The sequence below is a fragment of the Artibeus jamaicensis genome, unplaced genomic scaffold (genome assembly GCF_021234435.1).
Source record: "Artibeus jamaicensis isolate MK-2021 breed Jamaican fruit bat unplaced genomic scaffold, CSHL_Jam_final scaffold_474, whole genome shotgun sequence".
Lineage (NCBI taxonomy): Eukaryota > Metazoa > Chordata > Mammalia > Chiroptera > Phyllostomidae > Artibeus > Artibeus jamaicensis.
The window spans coordinates 5677938-5697759 of record NW_026522046.1 but is presented as its reverse complement, the minus strand read 5'-3'; the positions used below and the strand labels follow the sequence as shown (position 1 = coordinate 5697759).

At 37.3% G+C, this 19822-nt stretch overlaps 1 protein-coding gene across 3 annotated transcripts in view; it reads left to right on the top strand.

Annotated features, from left to right (window-relative positions):
- VPS8 (VPS8 subunit of CORVET complex) overlaps positions 1–19822 on the top strand; it is a 250078-nt gene that overhangs the window by 91975 nt on the left and 138281 nt on the right. For all 3 annotated transcript variants that reach the window (XM_053657638.1, XM_053657637.1, XM_053657639.1), the window contains exons 21-26: positions 489–711; positions 3785–3874; positions 6429–6480; positions 14755–14797; positions 16731–16803; positions 17089–17208. In XM_053657638.1, the coding sequence (XP_053513613.1) occupies positions 489–711; positions 3785–3874; positions 6429–6480; positions 14755–14797; positions 16731–16803; positions 17089–17208 (601 nt within the window). The remainder of the gene's footprint in view (positions 1–488; positions 712–3784; positions 3875–6428; positions 6481–14754; positions 14798–16730; positions 16804–17088; positions 17209–19822) is intronic.

The following is a 19822-nucleotide window of genomic DNA, read 5'->3' as shown; positions in this document are numbered from 1 at the left end:
TACCAGCAGGTACATAGAATTAGCACAGTTTTGTATTAAAAAATAATGACTAAATTAGTGAATGATTCAAGGCAATACAAAACATAAATGAAAACTTGTAAAACATTTAATTTTGCCAGTTATACGGGATTTAGGCCGGAAGGCTGAGTTTTAATTCTGACTCTATCACTTGTTAGCTGAGGGACTTTCAGCAAATAATTTAACTTACTAAACTTTTCTTATTTGTAAAAGACGTATTAGGAAACTTAAGGTTATATATACATATATGTAACCTTATGTATATGTATATATGGGTGTATATGTATATATATGTGTGTGTGTGTGTGTGTGTGTATATATATATATATATATATATATATGGGTTTTCACTGTTTTTAGTACACTTATCAGTTGAAATAGAAAAAAGATGACATACTTAGCAGACTGGATTTACTGGGTGTTTGGAATGTTCCTAAATGTCTTTTTTTTTTTTTTTCTTTCTCTTGTAGAGATCTTCTATTTAGCCAGATGTATGACAAATTAAGTGAGAATTCAGTAGCCAAAGGAGTGTTTTTGGAGTGCCTTGAGCCATATATTTTAAGTGATAAATTGGTAGGGATCACACCCCAGGTAATGAAAGATTTGATTGTTCACTTCCAAGATAAGAAGTTAATGGAGAATGTGGAAGCCCTCATTGTACATATGGATATAACCAGCTTAGACATTCAGCAGGTGAGTTTACAGACATTCTCCTAACTTATGGAGTCAATATCACTCCTTTATTGATTATACAGGATGGGGCAAAAGTAGGTTAAGAGTTGTGAGTATGCGTTTGCCCCACCGTGTATTTACTGACTGATCTGGCCTCTGCCATCTGTCCACCCAGTTACTCCTGGAGCACTTTTGGTAAGATGTCTTATAAGCTTGTATTTGTCAATGTTTCTCAGAACTGTTCTGTATTTACTGATCCTTTTTTATCTGTTCACTACCATGGTTTTCTTCCAGAAGGTAGGTTTCAACTATGAGTACTTTCACATAAATAGTCAAATGTTTCTACTTTTAAGAGTTTGATACCATTTAAAATAAAAGATTATTTCTAAGTTCACAGTTGATAATTTTCACACACTGAGTTTTGAAATACTATAAGAAGCAAATTAAGATGCCTCATTTTGATCAGCCCATTGTTTGATAAGTTACAATATATCTGAGGTTTCTATAGTAAGTTTTCAATCCTCGATTGAGGAGCAGTATGTATCCTGGCCTAAGGCACTTCCCAGTTTAACTCTCTATTCCCATACAGTCCTGACGGTGAGTGTACTGCTCCCGCAGAGGCACAGAGTACCAAGTGGGAAGCCCTACTGAGCTAAAACATGGGTAACTTGCAAAGATCTTAGCTAGACCAAAAGTTTTCTCTTAATGAAGGGTTTGGAGAAATGGTTATTGTTTTCTTCTGGAAGCTTTTTATGTGTGGCTGAAAGTTTGCACAGTAAAGCCAGATACTCTTTTTTATACGCCTTTCTATTTTACGGGTAGTCTGGCATCGTTTTCAGTCTATAATCGGTCTAGTGTTTTGAGAGCATGGTATCAGCCTAGCTTCATCTGCCTATCACCAATGTAGGCAAAATTCCTAACTTCTCTTTCCAACGTTTTTAGTTTTCCCCCAATACTATGTAAATAAATTCTAATCTTTTTCATGTTAAAACAGTTCTAGAAATCTTTCCCTCAGTTTCCCTTCCCTCCATATCAGTCCTGCATCCCTTCTTTCCCCAGGTTACTACCTGGTCTCACTCTTCCCAGTCACAGACTTCTGGAAAGCACTGTCTAGGCTGCTGTTTCCATTTTTTAAAACATTCTTAATAACTCTTCAGCTTTGCTTTCCCCTCAGTTAGCAATGACCTCCATGTCCACTGTATCAACCCATATTTTTCAAATTTTATTGATTCTTTCAACAGCATTTCTTCATTACTTCAAGGAGTATTTATTGAGTGTCAGGCTCTGAGAATGCTTCAGTGACCCTGGTAGACAAGACTTGGCCTCTCATGAGGCCTACATTTTGGTAAAAAGTTTGACAATAAACAAATAAGTAAATAAATCAGAAATATCCAAAAACAAGTGTTATGTTGAAAGTCAAACAGGCTGTCTGGTAGGGAGAGAGTGAGTCTGCTTTAGATCCACTCATCATAGAAAGACTTTCTGAGGAAGTAACATTAAGTCTGGAATCTGAATGATAAGAAGGAATTAGTAGTGCAAAAATCAGATCTTGGGGAAGATTGTTATAGGTAAAAGCAACAGCTAATGAAAGAATACACACATGTGTTTACATATGTGCCTTGGGTGTTTAAGTAACAGATAAAAGGCAGATAGACATGGTGCTTCTTTAAGAGAGAGAGGTAGACCTTTCAGGGCAAGGTAAAATTTTAAGAGCATTCTTATTTGCTTTAGGGGTAACAAAATGAGGGGTAAGGGTCAAGTACGGAAGAAGCAAGGAGACTAGTTAGGAGCTAGGCCAGGAGGAGATCCTGGCCCGTGTTGGTAGCAGTGAGATGGAGAGGGGTGGACTGATTTAGGATATGATTTAGGATATTTTTGGGGGGGTAAAATTGATTGGCTAAAGAATTGGATGGGCAGGGGTGAAGGGGGAGAGAATTTGAGGAGGATTCCTAGTCTTTTGGCTTGAGAAACAAAGTAATGATTTCTTAAGGAAGTTTGGAAGGCCGGGGTAGGTCTATTTTTGGGTGACAAAATCAGGAATTCTGTTTTGCCATTTGAGATAGCTACTAGATATTCAGGTAAAGATCGCAAGTAAGTGATTAGATATATGTTTCAGAGGGTAGATTAGGGCTGAAGCTGTGAATGTGTTAGTCATCAGTGAAGATGTGTTATCAAGGCCAGCTGAGAGGGAGGGTAGTGAGAGAAGAGGTACAAGAACATGCCTTTGTCTAGAAAGGCTCTCCCATGACCCCTCCTTGTTTTTCCTCTGGTCTCTGCTACCCCTTATCATTGCCTCTTGTCAGCCTCTGTTCTCCAGCCCTGTCCTCATCACTCTATAGAGTAGTAGGGCTCTCATAGGGGCAGAATACAGAGTACTCTATGCTTCATTCATCTCTATTCCTCTTCCTAAATATCTTCTCAAATTGATTTGTCTCCATCCTTAATCATTTTTAGCTCCTTATTGTTTCTGCCTACAGAGTTCCCAGTTACCATCTGTGCTTTGGCTCACATACATGCATCCTTTGGTCCTAACTTAAATATTGCTCCCTCAAGGATGACCTGAACACTCCAGACCATATCAGTTTCTTTTGTAGCACTTATCACAGTTGTAAATGAATTATGTATGTAATTGGGTATCTTCCCTAAGTCACAGCTCACATGCTGTTTTATGTCCCTCCCTTCTTTAAGTGTCTGAGATGAGTGGAGGTTCTGTAAGTGTAGAGATTGGTCTGGGTTTATCTTATCCATCACTTTATTTCTAATGCCTGGGAGAGGACTTGCATGTAGGTATTTAGTAAATATTTGTGGTACTATTGACCAAAGGTAAAATGAATATGGAAAAAGAAAGAATAAAGACCAAATAAAATTAGACACTGGAGGATGTTTAAGAGTAGCTATTGAAAGTAGTTTTGAACTCATGGCAGCTCTTATCATGGCCTTGTATTTGAGTACTTCAATGTCAGTTTTTTTCAGAGAATGAACAAGAAAAATTAGGGAGGAGAATTCAAGATCTTCTTCATTCTAAAAGGTTTAAGGGTAATAATCCATTAGACTTTTTGAATTGTATGGACCAAGCAACTTTTCCTTTTTACAGGTAGTTCTCATGTGTTGGGAAAATCGTCTATATGATGCTATGATCTATGTTTACAACAGAGGCATGAATGAATTTATTAGTCCAATGGAGGTAAGATACTTCCTATCTTGGACCCATATTTAATATTGTTTAATGATTTTTTCCCTGTTCTCTATTTGTATTGAATTGTTTCTCTTCTCATGCAGTCATTCAAAAATTTCTCATCAATTTATTAGACTTCTATCCACTTGGGAATTTGTTAAGTAGTCTTTAATTTCATATTTTCTGCTGTTGCTTTTTTATATTTGCATAATTAGGTTTTTAAGTCCTAGGGAACACTATACAAAATTAAAAGTAATGCATGCCTGTTAGACTTTAAGTCTTTTAAAATATTTTTTGATATTATAAAAGATTTTCCAAAAGACATTAGAAATTTATCATATATAGTTACTGTGTACAGTAAATACTATTGTGTAACACTCTTTGTAGGGATCTTCTGCTGGGGGACAGCCCTGAAAATGTTGGGGGTTCATGATTTGTTGATTGCTGATTTGCTTTTCCAGGTTTAGAATTTTATAGCACTCATTATGTAAGAATAATGTCTTGTTCTCCTTACCATTAGGAAGGAGCATCTAAAGGGCATTTTAAGAAGAAAAAAAACAAGCCATATCTACCTAGTTTGTTGCCTTATACAGGGTCTGGCAGAAGTAACACCTGCTTGAGTGTGGTTGGAAGGGTATGTGAACGTCTTGCATGAGATGACAGCAATTCAAACATTTCACCTAAAATGTCATATGGTGTGCTTGAGTGAGATATTATGTTACAGAATTACATGCTTATGACTTTGTAATAAAAGATTGTGTAATAAAAAAGTTATCTGTGCCAGACCCTGTATTTGAAGACAAAGTTGTGGGTAATGGAATGTGCCCTTCCAGCCCATTGCTTTGTTACAGTGACTAATCGCCTGGCTCAGAAAAGTCAACCATTTGCTGAAAGCATCCAGTCAACTTTTTTGCATATTTAATGGCCATGCAAAACTCAAAACTCTCTTCAGTATTATTGTCAGCAGTAATTCCATGATAATTCAGTCTTTCTTAAACACTTTTAGCTTGGTAGGTAAGTATCCCTCTAATTCATGTCTCCTTCAGTTTTGTATGCACCTTTCCTTGGTCTGTTTATAAAATGAGAGCCACAGCTCTATTCCCCTGCTTTTGACCCTGATTGTGTGTCAGGTATTTATGGACACTTGAACGCCTGTCAACTGCCTCCTCACCCAGGTGCAGTGGTTCATTGAGAAAGGGCTGCCTCTCAGTCAGGTCCAGGGCCTCAGTGCAGCAGAAGCATTTCCTGCCTCACTACTAAAGCACAGTTATGAAGAAATAATGCACTTCCTGCTTTCTCTCAAAATAATTCCTAAAAACAGATTCTAATTTGATGCATTCTGTGTTGATAAAAATGATTGCTGTTTTTTTGTTATTGTTGCTTTGAAGTTTTTGTTTTGTATGGGTTTTTTATTCTTCAAAATCTGGTTTGCATTTGTACCTGTATGTCTCAGATGGATCATTGAGGTTGCCTTGTTTAGAGTAGTTTTCAAGTTTAATGACTTTCAGCAGGAGCCTGGTATTTGCTATTAAATAGTCATTTGAAGATTTTAGCAATGGGAGGTTAGATGCATTCTATGATTTCTCTTATACTTCTCTGCCTATAAGGAAATCTGTTTTCAGTATTTAGAGTTTAGTTATTTTAATACTTTAAAGAGGTATAAATTAAGGGGAGGTGTCCTGTCTTTTGAAATTTTTTAGAATGAAAATCAGAGTCACCACATTTGAGATGACTACTGTAGTCTGAAATCTTTTGTTCTAGTTTTGGCGGCCTCTGAAGTAAAAGTAGTGCCTCACGTGGAGAGGAAAAACTTTTCCTTTATCAATTTAGGTCGCCCCAGTGGTGGAGGGAGGGCTATGAATTAACTGATAACAGGAGAAAAGACAAGGTTTATTTACTTATGTACTAGGAGTTTACAGGCACTGAATAGCCAGAGCTCAGAGTATCTACCAGTTTAAACAAAACATTCTGTGCAGAGGGATTTCAAGCTTTATGGAAAAGTACAGATGGTTTATTGGGCTTTTGGACAGTAATGTACAGCTGCACTTGCACTTTCCAATGCTAAGGGTCAGTCTTCTCTGAAACAGAAATCTCCCTTTCAGGAAGGCTGCTTAGTCTTGCCATTAATCTTACTGTATTTTCAGAGGCTCTGCTTAAATTGGAATGATGTTTCTTTCTGTGGCTGCTGATTGTTCAGATGTTTTCAGTTTAAAGTAATCTTCATTACCATTTTGGTGCGTTATTGATCCCTTCACTTGCTTTCCGGTTTCTAAGAAACCTAAGGATATCTTATATCAGAAATTATTATCTCAAAAAAGACCTTCATCAAACCTAATATCTGTAACATGGCTTCTGTCAGTGAGGAGTGTGACAGCAACTACTGTCTCCCAGTGATTCTTCTCCAATGGTTATTATATCTGCCTCAAAGTCTCCATATTTCATCTTAGTAGTGTTTGACTAATTCAATCAGAGAAAGGCGGTTAATAGCATAAGAGTATTATCTTTTTAAAATATTCTTTTAAAAAAATGATGGTGATTGTTTTCCTGTTTTATTTTCACGCAGAAACTTTTCAAAGTCATTGCTCCTCCTCTGAATGCAGGAAAGACTCTAACAGGTATTTTCTAAGCCTTAATTTTCCCCCCCATATTTTTAAGGTTTACTTAAATATCATAAAATTCACCAATTTTATCATGCAGTGTAAATTTTGGTAATTGTGTATAATCATATAACCACCACAATTAAATTATGGAAGTACTGTGTGCACAGTTCCTTCACACTAAAAAGTTTTCCCTGCCCCTTTGTGCGTTGTCCTTAGCTAACAGTCCTACCTTCACACAGTCACTGATTACTTTCTGTCACACATTTCATGTAACTGGAATCCTAGATTAGGTAATCTTTGGTGTTCTGTTTCTTTCATTTAGCATTTTTGGAGATGCATCCATGTTGTTGCTTGTATTAACATTTCATTCCCGTTTACTGCTGAGTGGTATTTCATGAATCGGAATACCATCATTTCTTTATCCATTTACCAGTTGATGGGCATTTGAGTTGCCTCCAGTTTGGAGCTATTATAAGTAATGCTACAACATTTGTGATGAGTTTTGTTTTTAATTAAACTTTTTATTGTAAGGAAATTAGAGATTCACATGCAGTTGTAAGAAATAACACAATGGATTGTTTACTTTTTATTCATTTTCCCCAGTGATAACATCTTGCAAAACTAAAGTACAATATCACAACCAGATATTCACATAGATAAAATCAAGATATAGAACAGTTTCATCACCACAAGTATCCCATATGTTGCCCAATTCCCCATCACTGATTCCTAGCTAGGAATAAATTTTTATGTGGGCTTATGCATTCATTTTCTTGGGCAGCTACCTAGGATTGGAATGGATGGATTTTATGGTAAATTATGTTTTACTTTCTAAGGTACTCCTGTATAGTTTTTCAAAATGGCTGTACCACTTTTATATATGAAAACTCCACGTATGGGTTGCTGCATATCTGTGCAAGCACTTGATACAATCCTTTTAAAATTTGTATTTATTGATGAGAGAGAAACATCGATTTGTTATTCCACTTACCTATGCATGTGTTGGTTGCTTCTTGTATGTGCCCTGACCAGAGGTCAAACCTGCAACTTTGGCACATCAGGATGATGCGCCAACCAGCTGAGGTTCCTGTCCTGGGCCTGTACTGTCAGTCTTTTTAAGTCTCTTGAAAATTTTAGCAACTCTACTGGCTGTATGGTATCTCATTGTGATTTTTACTTTTATTTCCCTGGTAGTGATGTTGCGCATCCTTTCATGGGCTATTGACCATTCACATAATTTCTTTGGTGAATTGTCTTTTTAAGTTTTCAGCACTATTTTGAGGGGTAGGGTCCAGGTGTTATTTAACTTCATATTATTGAGTTATAAGAGTTCCAAGTGAGTGAATTTCCACCAGAACCTATAAAGTTCTTTATGTAGTCTGGGTACAAGCTCTTTTTCAGAATATATTTTGCAAAAATTTTCTCCCAATCTGTAGTTTACCTTTTTATTTTCTTAACCATGTTTTTCAAAATATGGAAGTTGTTAATCTTTATGAAATCCCTCTTGTTCATTTTTTCTTATGTAATTTAGACTTTTGGTGTTCTGCTTAAGAAATCTTTGTCCAATTCAATGTCATAAATATTTTCTTCTAGAAATTTGGTAGTTTTAGTACTTGCATTTAGGTCTGTAATCCATTTTGAGTTACTTTTCCTATGTGATGCAAAATCAGGTTCAAGGATTTTTTTTCGCTAGAGCCATCAGTTGTTTCTTTACCACTTTTTGAAAAGATGATCTTGTTTCCATTGAATTACTTTGACAACTTTTTGTCAAAAAATTTTTACAAAGATTTTTTAATCAATTGACCATATATGTGTTGTTCTGTTTTTGTGTTCTCTGTTATATTCCATTGAACTATATGTTTATATTTATGCCAATAATATTCTATCTTAATTATTGTAGCTTAAGAATGAGTCTTAAAGTCAGGTACCTTCATTTCTCCAACTTAGCTTTTCTTTTTCAAAATTGACTTAGCTAGTGTGAAATTTAAAATCAGCTCATTAGTTCTTTTAAAAAGTTTATTAGAATTTGTTTGGGATTACATTGACTCTGTAGATTAATTTGGGGAGAATTGCCATTTTAACAGTACTGAGCCATCTAATTATGAGTGTGATATGTTTCTCCATATATTCTGGTCTTTTAAAATCAGTCTGTTTTCTCAAAATGCAGAAAGGCAGTTGGAATTTTGATAAGGATTGCTTTAAATGGATATATGAATTTGGGGAGTATTGCTATTTTAACAGTATTAAGTCTTCCTATCAGTGAACAGAGTGTCTTTTCATTTATTTATGTCTTACTTCAATTTCTTTCAGTGATGTTTTGCAGTTTTCAATGGACAAGTTATATACTTCTTTTGTTAAATCTATTTCTAAGTATTTTATTTATTTTGATGCTATTATAAATGTTTTTTAATATATTTTATTGATTATGCCATTACATTTGTTCTATTTTCCCCCTTCATTCCCCTCCACCCTGCACACCCCTCCTCCACCATTCCCCACCTTTAGTTCATGAACATGTGTCTCAAGTTCTTTAGATTCTATATTTCCCCTACTATTCTTACCCTCCCTCCTATTTTCTATCTACTGTCTATGCTACTTATTTTCTGTACCTTCTCCCCCCGTCTCCTCCTCCCACTCCCCTGTTGCTAACCCTCCATGTGATCTTCATTTCTATGGTTCTGCTCCTGATCTAGCTGTCCACCTAGTTTGCTTTTGTTTTAGGTGTGGTCGTTGATAACTGTGAGTTTGCTGTCCTTTCACTGTTCGTCTTTTTTATCTTCTTTTTCTTAGGTAAGTCCCTTTAACATTTCATATAATAAGGGCTTGGTGATGATGAACTCCTTGAATTCAACCTTATTTCAGAAGCACTTTATCTGTCCTTCTATTCTAAATGAAAGCTTTGCTGGATAGAGCAATCTTGGTTGCAGGTCTTTGGTTTTCATGACTTGGAATACTTCTTTCCAGCCCCTTCTTGCCTGTCAGGTATCTTTTGAGAAATCCGCTGACAGTCTGATGGGAGCTCCTTTGTAGGTGACTGTCCCCTTATCTCTTGCTGCTTCTAGGATTCTCTCCTTCATTTGAATCTTGGCTAATGTAATGATGATGTGCCTTGGTGTGTTCCCTCTTGGGTCCACCTTCTTTGGGACTCTCTGAGCTTCCTGGATTTCCTGGAAGTCTATTTCCTTTGCCAGAATGGGGAAGTTCTCTTTTATTATTTGTTCAAATAAGGTTTCCACTCGTGATTGTTCCTCTTCCCCTTCTGGTATCCCTATAATTCAGATGTTGGAATGTTTAAAGATGTCCTGGAGGTTCCTAAACCTCTCATTTTTTTTGAATTCTTGTTTCTTCATATTCTTCTGTTTGGTCATTTTTTCCTTCCTTCTGGTCTACTCCCTTGATTTGAGTCCCAGTTTCCTTTCCATTACTATTGGTTTCCTGTGCATTGCCATTCATTTCCATTAGTTTAGCCTTCATATGTTCCTCTAATTTGTGACTAAAATCAACCAGTTCTGTGAGCATCCTGATCACCAGTGTTTTGAACTATGCATCTGAAATTTTGGCTATTTCTTCATCACTTAGATTTATTGGCTCTGGGGCTCTGAGTTGTTCTTGAGCCATGTTTTGATCTGTTTGTGCCTGTTATGTATGAGGGGCAGAGTCTTAGTTGTTCACCAGGGCGGGGCCACCCAGGTCGCTGGTTTGTGATGCTGTATGTGGGGGCGGGATCAGAGAGGGAGCAATGGTGATCCTTTCCGCTTGCCCTGTCCGCCTTACCACTTGCCCCGTCCGCCTTACCGCTTGCCCCCGCCTGTTTATCTGAGCGCAAATGTGCGAGCCCGCCGCCCTGCGCCAGGGCCTGCGATGTCTGTCTCAATGCATGTCTCTTCACTGCTTTATCTGCGCGCAAATGCGCGACCTCAGACAGCCAGCTGCGCCCCAAGCCTTCCCGTAGCTGCCCTGCACCTGGGATCCGTGCCTTCAGCTGCTTGTGTGCCACTTGGTGAGGGATCGTTTTTGCCCGACCCACTCTGCTGCTGTCTTCGCCCCTCTCACCAGTTTAGCTGAGTGGTCCGTTGTTTTTGGACTCAGTATTGTTCAATTTTCTGTGGTTTGGTTGCGTTTATTGTTGTTAAAACTTTATTGTTTTTAGATTTGGTTGTGTGAGGAAGCAAAGTGTTTCCACCTATGCCTCCATCTTGGCGGAAGTCTATAAATGGTTTTTAATTTCAGTTTTGGAATGTTTATTGCTAGTTTATGAAAATAAAATTGATTTTTGTATATTGATCTTATGTCCTGAATTCTTGCTGAATTCATTTATTCTAATTTTTAATGGAGTTTTTAGAATTTTCTAAATATATAAAATCATGTCATCTATAAGTAAAGATAGTTTTACTTCTTTTTTTCTCATACGCATTTATTTTATTATTTATTTCTTCCCTAATTGGCCTTTCTAGAGTTTCCAGAACAGTGTTGAACAGAAATAGCAAGAGTGAATGTCCTTACCTTTTCCTGACCTAAGGGAGAAAGAAAGCATTTGGTCTTTCACCATTAAATGTGATGTTAAATGTGGGGTTTTTTGGAGATGGCCTTATCAATTTGAGGTAGTGTCCTATTCCTAGTCTATTGAGTATTTTTTAAATGAAAGAGTTCAATTTTATGAAATGCTTTTTCTGCATCTGTTAGGATAATCTTGTGGGTTTTGTCCTTTATTGGTATATTCTTTATTTATATGTTCTATGAGTTGATTTTTGTATGTTAAGCCAATCTTACATTCTTGGGATAATCCTACTTGGTCATGGGGGGTCTGTATACACACACACACGTGTTTTACATGTTGCTCATATTGAATTTGTTAATATTTTCTTTTGAGTATTTTTATGTCTGTACTCATAAAGGATACTGTTCTGTTTTATTTTCTTTTCATATTTTTTGGTCTTATTATCAAGTATACTTGATATCTTGGTATACTTGCCTAATAAATGAGTTGGAAGTTTTTTTGGAAGAGTTTGTAAAGGATTGGTGTTAATTCTCTCAGTGTTTGGTAGAATTCATTAATAAAGCCATGTCAGAATATTCTTTGTTGGCAGTATTAAAGGTATTAATTTGGTCTCTACTTGTTATGTCTGTGCAGATTATCTATTCCTTCTTGAGTCAGTTTAGTAACATTTCATTTGCGTTATCTAATTTGTTGGTCATGGTGCATATGATATTCTCTTGTAATTTATTTGTGTAAGGTCAGTAGTGGTATCTCTTACTACTGATTTTTGTAATATGAGTCTCTTCTCTCCTTTTCTTGGTCTGCCTAAGATTTGTTGGTCTTTTCAAAAAAACAATTTTGATTTTATTGATGTTCTTTATTTTTCTTTCCTGTTTTATTTATTTCAACTTTTATTTACTCTATTTTGCTTTGAGTTTCATTTGCTCTTTTGTGTTTCTTGAGGTGGAAATTTAGGTTATTGATTAGAAATCTGTTTTTTAATAGATTTTTACAGCTACAAATAACTCTCTGACCAGTGCTTTTGCTGCATCCCATAGTGTTGGTGTCTTGCATCTTCATTTCATTCATCTCAGAGTATTTTCTAATTTCTCTTGTGATATTGGTTATTTAGAAGTATATTATTTAATTTCCACATACTTGTGAATTCTCAGTTGTTCTTCTGATGCTAATTTCTAATTTTATTCCATCATGGTCAGAGAACATATTTTGTATATTCTCTGTCTTTTAAAATTTATTGAAATTTGTTTTATAGCCTTAACATATGGTCTCTTCTGAAGAATGTTCCATGTACTCTTAAAAATATGTTGAATGCATTTTACTATTGATTAGCATGTTCTGTAGGTGCTTGCTAGGTCTTGTTGGCGAGTTCTGTTCAAGGCTTCTATTTCTTGCTCATCTGCTAATTTTTCTATTCATTATTCATAGTGGAATATCAAAGTCTCCAAATACTGCATTGTCCATTTCTTACTTTATCTGTTTTTACTTCATTTTATTTTGGAATTGTAAATGCTCCTTCAGGCAGCTCACAGTTCTGCCTTAGCCTTCACTTACTTCCTGCTTGTGCAGAGCCTCAGAGTCAGCCTTAGGTTATAGATTAGAGCTTCTTGGGGTCTTTCCTGGGCACATACGTGCAAGGCCTCATACACGTACAGCCCTGTACATCACATGCCCCTGTAGAATTTCAATAATGTGTTGGGGCTTTTGATGCCTCCTGAAGTCCTCCCATTCTCCCTTTAAGTTTTTTGTTGAGTATCTTTTCAGTCCCTTCTGGTAGCACTGCCTGTGGCATCTGTAAAGTTGAACAATTGCCCTGGTAGTTTTTGACAAATGTCCTAAAGACAGTGTTGTTGCTATAAAGTAAGTTCATTTCAGGCCCTCATGCAGAATTCAAGGGCTTACAGAAATTGAGACAGGAAGGTGTACAAATACATCACCATCACTTGTGGCTTTCAGCCTCGGACTGAGTGCAGTCTGTGTGACAAGCACAGCAGCAGCAGGGAACTCACATGGGAAAGCCAGCACTCTTTCTGGTTGGGGAACTAGAGCAAAGAAGTGGAAAATATGAACAAGTTAACACACCATTAAGGAACTACAAATTAAAACAAAAATGGTATCTAGTATACACACATTAGAACAGCCAGAGTCTGCTACACTGACAACACTGAATGCTGACCATGATGTGGTACAACGGAAACTCTCACTTACTGCTGATGAGAATGTAGAATGGTTTGTCCACTGTCGAAGGCAGTTGGTGACTTCTTACAAAACTAAACTTATTCTTACTATATGATCCAACAATTGCTCTCTTTGGTATTTACCTGGATGATTTATAAACATGTCCATACAAAAACCTGGACACAGATGTTTATACTAACTTTCTTCATAATTAACAAAATTTGCAATCAACCACGATGCTTGTTAGTAGATGAGTGGATGAATAAACTGTGGTATATCCAGATGATGGAATATTATTCAGCACTAAAAAGAAATGAGCTATCAAGCCATGAAAAGACATGGGGGAAACATATGCATATTTCTAAATGAGAGAAGACAATCTGAAAGGACTACATAATGTATAATTTCAGTTATATGATATTGCAGAAAAGGCAAAACCATGGAGACAGTAAAAGGATCAGTGTTTGCTGGGCACTCGTGGGGAAGGAGGGATGAACAGGCAGAGCACTGGTTTTTTAAGGCAGTGAAACTAGAATGTACACCACTAAGACTGAACCCTCATGTAAACTATGGACTTTTGGTGGTAATGACATGTCAGTGAAGTTCATGGACGATTAGAAATGCACCATTCTGCTGCAGGATGTCGACAGTGGGCGTGATTGTGGCATGGGTGCGTGAATGCGGGTATATGGCAGTCTTTATGCCTCTCTCTCATTTTTGTTGTATACCTGATTTAAACTTATCTAAAAATAAAGTTTATTAATCTAAGAAACATCTTGAATTGAAGCAGGATGTGATTACTCATTTTCTTTTGAGCAATGTAAGTTTATTTGTACTCATAACAATACAGATCTGGAGTATTTATAAGAGATTACTGATTAAATAAGAGATGTACACTTGCATTATGTCCTATATTCATATATCAAAAATAGAAACTCCAGCTCATCGCTATTACCAACCACAAATTCCCATGATCTGCACACAACATGAGCTACTGATACTTCACCCACTGTTGGAGCTCCTACTCTATTCTGTTGCTCATGACTGCTTGGCATATAACTTGGCCTAATTATATTTGTAATTTCTTTTAACCAAGAGATAGATTTATATTACTAGATGGCAGAATCTTACATTTTAGACCTATCTTAGAATACGGAGGGTCATAAGGATCATATAGTGTGTCTCAGACATTTGTGTCCAATGGTTCTCTCAGCCCTGGGGCTCTATAGGTGGTGAGAACCCTGTTACAAATGAGAAGCCTTTATAGTTATGCCTTAATATTAATTAATTGGTCATGATCTAAATTGGTCGACTCATCTCCTGCTCTACACCGCCCCCTAGCCTCAGGCTGTTGGCTGAGCCAACAATACATAGGTCTCTACCCTCACATCTATTTCTTCCTCATGTACCACTGAATGACTCATCGATGTTTGCAGCCATGAAAAGAATATAATGGGAATTCTAAAAATAATAATTAAAGTGGTCTTGTCTCAGTTTTCTGTTACTTGGAATATACTTTATCTTAAATACTAAATTTTATTTTTTTATTTTCACATAATAATTATATTTCTGAAAAGATTTTGAGAGAATTGCTGAAGATACTTTTTCTATTTTAGATGAGCAGGTTGTTATGGGCAACAAGCTTCTTGTATATATCAGGTAAGAGATTTTTTATCTGTTTATCTCTGTTACTCTCCTATAATTTCCCCCCCATATTCTCAGAGGCACTGTCATCTCTTATCTATGTAGTGCTTTTCATTTATCATTGTTTTTTCATGTAGAGCAGTGCTTCTCAACCGTGGTTGAGTTTGTCCCCTTTGTGTACTCTGCAAATCATTTGGCAGTGTCTGGAGACATTTTTGTTTGTCATCACTGAGGCTGGGGGGAGAGACCAGGAATACTGCTAAACATCCTCCAGAGTACAGGGTAGTCCCCACAACAAAGAATGGTCTCTCTCAAGGTATCAATAGGACTGAGGTTGTGAAACCACAGTGTAGAGTACTTTACTTTTACTACCAACAGCTCTGCAGTATACGTGTAGTCTATATTATATATCAGGGCAAGAGTTTTAAATCGTGAAAAAGTCCGTGATAGTAGTAAAACTGCTCCTGGAACAGAGTTCTTTGCAATAGACTATGCAGGCTCAGAATCATGTCCTGACAGCACTCTCAGGCAGATAACTAACTGGCTGCAAGGGTGGCAGCCAGACGGCCAAACCTGCCAGAGCATCATTGTAGCTCCTACCTGGTTTCAGAGTTAAACCTATTCAGAGTTGAGACCTATTTCATACTTTAAACTTCTTAGAATACACTGGTATCCAGCTGTCTCTAATATAACACTCAAAATTGATGACGAGTTTAAAGAGATTTAAAATTCACACACCTCCACTCCACCAAAAAAAGATTCAGAAAAAAAACGAGGGCATATTCAGAAGGCGTTTTTGTAATTCAACCCACAGGCAAGTCATTAGCCACAAGGAAGATATGACTTGGAGGTAAAACTGTACAATTAATTTCTCATGAGATCCTAAGTCTTCCTGAAGGCTTGTCTGATTGCAGACACTTTCCAGACATTTTTAGCCTAGTTAATTCCCTATCTATAATCACTATTCTTAGAGCCATTGGTTTAAAAGGCTCTGAGAACTAAGAACCCCAAAACATCAATTTCAAAGAAGCTATGCACCTCAGTGTTCATAGCAGCACAGTTTACAATAGCCAAGAGCTGGAAGCAACCTAGGTGCTCGTCAGTAAATGAATGGATCAAAAAATTGTGGTACATATGCACAATGGAATTCTATGCAGCAGAGAGAAAGAAGGAACTACTACCCTTTGCAACAACATGGATGGAACTGGAAAGCATTACGCTGAGTGAAATAAGCCAGGTGTTGAAAGACAAATACCATATGATCTCACCTTTAACAGGAAGCTAAACAACAAAACAGACAAGCAAGCAAAATAAAAACAAATACACTGGAATAGAGAACAGGGGACAGCGACCGGGGGGGGGGGGGGGGGGGGGGGAGGGAATTTAAGGGGAGAAAAGGGGAGGGATGTAGAGGAACAAGTATAAAGGACACAAGGACAATAACTAAGGGGGGTGGAAATGGGAGGGAGGTGGGTGCATGGGGGAGGGGTGGGCTGGGATGGGAGAAATAAACAGAAAACTGTACTTGAAAAATAACTAAATAAAAATTAAAAAAAATAAAAGGCTCTGAGAACATCAGACTTTTAATAGATAAACCCTAGTTTAATGGCGCCACAGGGTTTTTTTGTAGATGCTAGATATGTGACTTTTAGACAGCCTCTTCTTACTCCTTCTCACCCCTTTAGTGCATCTTGGGTTTTTCTGCAAAAAATAAGAAACGTGACTTAGTCACAGATATGTTGCTTCACCACCATCCTTGTCACCCACATTCTCTGAACTCTGGCTATCATCTTGATCTAGGGTTGAACTAGACCCGGGTTTGAACTAACTGATAAAATCTGAGCCTACTTAAAAATCCAACTAGTATCTTGGGTTTGAGAAACAATGTGTTAACCAGGAAGTTAGCCCCTGACAAGTCACCAGATCCGTTCTCCTTCTTTTCTTCTAGCTGTTGTCTAGCAGGTCGTGCCTATCCCCTTGGTGACATCCCGGAAGATCTTGTTCCATTGGTTAAAAACCAGGTTGGTGCTATTTTCATACCATTTTTACCATTTATGCCTCTTGTTAAGGTCACTGAAGACAGACTGTATTGAGGGCAGAGCAATCTATTATCTGTAATAGGAGAGAGCGTACATGCCGTTGCTGAAGCCAATAATTATAGCTGAGAGAGGTTATAGAAGCTATAAAATGGTGGTACTTTAAAGTAAATTCAGCCTGCCTCTATTTTATCCAAATGGGAATCAACGCTTTAGCAAAACACTTTGCAGGGTGAAAAAATAATCAACTTTTATTTTTCAACTTGGCAGGTTTTTGAATTTCTAATTCGCCTGCATTCAGCAGAAGCTTCCCCTGAGGAAGAAATCTATCCCTATGTTCGGACTTTGCTGCATTTTGACACAAGAGAATTTCTAAATGTATTGGCACTGGTAAGAGATAACATGATTTTTAAAGTGTTTTAAAAGCCAGGGTGATAATATTTTTTAAAACAAAGACAAATAATAATTCTTTTACAGGTACTAATTTTACGCCCTAGCAGTAAGTCAAAGTTTCAGATGTTAAACTTTGTTGTGCCACTAAGTATTTTCTAATTCTTTATCTCCCTCCCTTCCTTTCCTGCTCTTCTTTCCCTTTACCCCCCTCCCCCCTCCTCCCCCCTCCCCCTTCCCCCTCTTCCCCCCTCCTCCCCCCTCCTCCCCCCTCCTCCCCCTCCTCCCCCTCCTCCCTCCCTCTCTCTTCTTTGTCATGCTTTCATCTCTTTCTAACACATTCTTATCAAAAAGTTGAAGAAAGCAGGGTTAAATGTGGTACGCCTTTGATTTCATACATAGTCCTAGTCGACATACTAAATCTGGAAGAAGGTTCCAAAGGCCGTGTGGCGGTGATGACAGCTGGGATGGAGCATGGATGTTCCCTGTTGAGAAGAATGTCCTTGTGCATGTTTAATTAAAGATGGGTTTGGATAAGCCCATCTTTATGTGAAAATGTCGCCAGAGAAATAGTATGGGAAACATATCGTATCTTTCCAAGAAATACTGTTGTAGTTGTTTTTTAAAAGCTTTTGATAACACAGACAGTGATTATATTGTAATGTTTAGTGAAGCTTCGGGCTCACAAGTGTATAAAACACAAATATTGTATATGCACAATATTTGGAAAATGAATGCTGGTACATCTGAATCTTAAGAGTGATTACCTCCGCAAGGTGGGGCAAATTTCTCTTACGAGTATGAAGTATTTTTGTAAGTTGAATAATATAATAAACTCTTAAATGAAAAAGTAAGTGCCCATGAGAAGATTAACATCCCAATTATGTCATACTTGGAATTAGTTTAATCTGAAAAGCTGACTTCAGAAGTAGTAACTTTAATTACATGGGAAGAAGGAAAAAGACACTTAGAAGTAGAAGTCATCTAGTTGGGTTAGGAGATTTTAGACAACCAGAAAACACAAGGGAACTTGGTGTTTGGCATGGAGTGGGTAGAAAACACAGGGAATGTGGGGCAGGGGCTTTGGAAAGAGTGGGAGAGAACAACAAGGAATTTTACTTAATTTTCATTTTATAAGGGTTGTGGTGTCACTGCAGATCATTTGGAATTATGCTGATGCCTCAGTTATGACATTGGGATTGATAGTAAGGCTGCAGTACAATCTCATTTGCTTGACAAATATTTGAGTGCCTAGTATATCACACATACTATACTAACTAGGGGTACACCCTGGGCCCACAGGATATAAACCCTTCCCTTATGGAGGAAGAGGATCCAGCTTGTCTATAGTAATTACAGCACAGTGTAATAATACATGCCATTGGAGATGCTGTGGAAATGCTTAGGAGGGAAATCCAACGGAGGTTTAGGGAGTTGCTTGGATAAAATAATGTCCATGCTGAGTCTCAAAGGATGAGTAGAAACTAGTCAGGTTAAGGTTGGGGGAAAATATTCTATGTAGTAGGATAGAATATGTAAAACTTCCACGGTTTTGTGTTTTAGTTGATAGAACTGGTATTAATGGATAGTAACTTCCATTTGTGCCTGCGGAATCTCACTTCGGCAGGCTGGGGTGGGGTGGGGGTGTGTGAGTGCTCCCATGATTGTCGTGCTCATAAACCTGAGGATAGACCTGAGGGACTTTCCAGTTCATTTTTCTGTCTTTAGGCAGGATCATTCATGTGTAACCCACTTAAATAGCATAGTATTTCCTGTTTGAGCTTTCCAGAATAGGAGTACCAACAGTCTTGATAACTCTATCATTTTAGCATTTCTCAACTAAGTGGTAGCAAAGCAGTCTACTTGAGAAAAAAAGATTTTTAAAAAACAATTCTATTTTTCTGTAGCTAACTAGACAAATCAGTAATTTCTTTGAAGTTCTTACAGTGTGTCAGACAAGAGAAAGGAAGGAGGAAGGGCATGCTAATAGACCAGCATGAGCCAAATTCGGAGAAGTTGGGGAAGTTCAGGGCCCATTGGAAGAACAGCAAGTATTCTGGTTTGAATGTAACTCTGATGTAATCTTGAAAGTTCATGGCCGTGAAATTCCTTCTTTTTTTTTTTTTTTAAACTCCATTGGCACAATATGGAATCCATTTTCTTGTTTCAGGGAAATAAGCAGTAAATTATTGCTCTGTGAATTTAAACATTTCAAGAGCCAAATGTGCTAAGTGAAAACCATAGGAAAGGTTTTCAAATCTTTCATCATTCTTATTATTCAATAAATAACTTTACTGAAACTTTCTGAGTGCATGCAGTTCCAGTTCCTTCAGATATGCATCCTGTAGGTGCCAGGTATTTTCAGAGTCAAGTGCCGTCATTCACTTTGGTGCATGCTCTACTCAGAATACATTTAGCTGTACTCGAGCAGAGATGTGGAATAATAAGTGCTATACTTGGCAGTGTTTTGCAAATAGGATACTTACTCCTTGTATGTAGGCTTGAGTATTTTAACATTATGACAGTTTTGCTATAATAATTTTTTATAAATATCTTTGAACATCATTTTTTCCTTAGTTGTCATGACAGTTATTTTCCATGACAGTGGATGAAC